This window comes from Geospiza fortis, unplaced genomic scaffold (genome assembly GCF_000277835.1).
Source record: "Geospiza fortis unplaced genomic scaffold, GeoFor_1.0 scaffold15, whole genome shotgun sequence".
Lineage (NCBI taxonomy): Eukaryota > Metazoa > Chordata > Aves > Passeriformes > Thraupidae > Geospiza > Geospiza fortis.
The window spans coordinates 36,349-37,433 of NW_005054778.1; the positions used below are offsets into that span (position 1 = coordinate 36,349).

The 1,085-nt window shown below is 41.4% G+C and overlaps 1 protein-coding gene across 1 annotated transcript in view; it reads right to left on the minus strand.

Moving 5' to 3' along the window:
- Positions 1-906: 906 nt before the first annotated feature.
- Positions 907-1,085, minus strand: part of POGZ (pogo transposable element derived with ZNF domain) — a 23,646-nt gene continuing 23,467 nt past the window's right edge. Inside the window, 1 exon segment of the mRNA XM_031065433.1 lies at positions 907-1,029. Within this exon segment, the coding sequence (XP_030921293.1) occupies positions 907-1,029 (123 nt within the window).

Consider the following 1,085-nt stretch of genomic DNA (forward strand, 5'->3'; position numbering starts at 1 on the left):
AATGGGAAGTTTTTGGGGAGAAATTGGGAAAATTGAGTTCGGGGCAGGAAAAGCAGCGCCAATCCCAAAAACTGTTGGCGTGGAATGGTGGCTCCACAATTCCCGAGCCAAATTCCCTCAGAACTCCCTAAAATTCCACCAAAATTCCATCCAAATTCCCAATTTCCATTAAAAAACCCCAGAGTAACTGAATCTTCGCAGCCAATCTGAAGGAGTTTTCTGTAAGAAACAGGGATTCTCTGGGTTAAATTCCAAACAAAAGTCAAGAAAAAAAGAAAGAAAAATTCCCCCAATTTTTTGGGAGTTAAATCCAGGGACTTTTTGTCTTCTTGGAAAAAAACCCGGGCACGAACGACGTCAAATTCCCACCGCTAAAAACCAGGAATTATGGTACAAGTGAGGTAAAGAAAATTCCCAAAAAATATCCACCCACGAGAGAGAATTCCAAGGAAATACCAACACAGTGAATCCAAGGTTTGGTGTTCTTTTTTTTTTTTCCATTTTTTTTTTTATATTAAAAAAAAAAAAAGAAAAAAAGTCACGAAAATCCTTCCAAAAAATCGGCGGAAACGGCAAATCCGGAAAAATCCCAGAAATCTGCTGGGAACTGGGATCTCATCTCTTTGTTCCAAAAACTGGGAATGTCCTTTGTTTTGGGGCCAAAAATTTGGGAATATGCTTGGGTTTTGGGGGCTAAAAAATGGGAATATCCTTTAATTTCTGGGGTGGGTTTGGCTCGCCGAAAACAGGGAACATCCTTTAATTTTTGGGGCCAACACCAAGGAATTACCTTTCATTTTGGGGGGCCAAAAATAGGGGATATCCTTCAATTTTTGGGGTGGAAAATTGGGAATAGCCTTCAATTTCTGGGATGTGTTGGGATCTCCAAAAAACAGGGAATATCCTTTAAGTTTTGGGGGCCAGAAACTGGGAATATCCTTCCATTTCTGCGGCCAAAACCTTGGAATATCCTTCAATTTTCGGGCCCAAAACCAGGGAACAGCCCTCCCACTGCCGGCGCTCCTCGGCCTCTCCAAACCCAGGAATTTCGGGGATGAATCCGTTCCATTTTTTTTTTTTTTTTT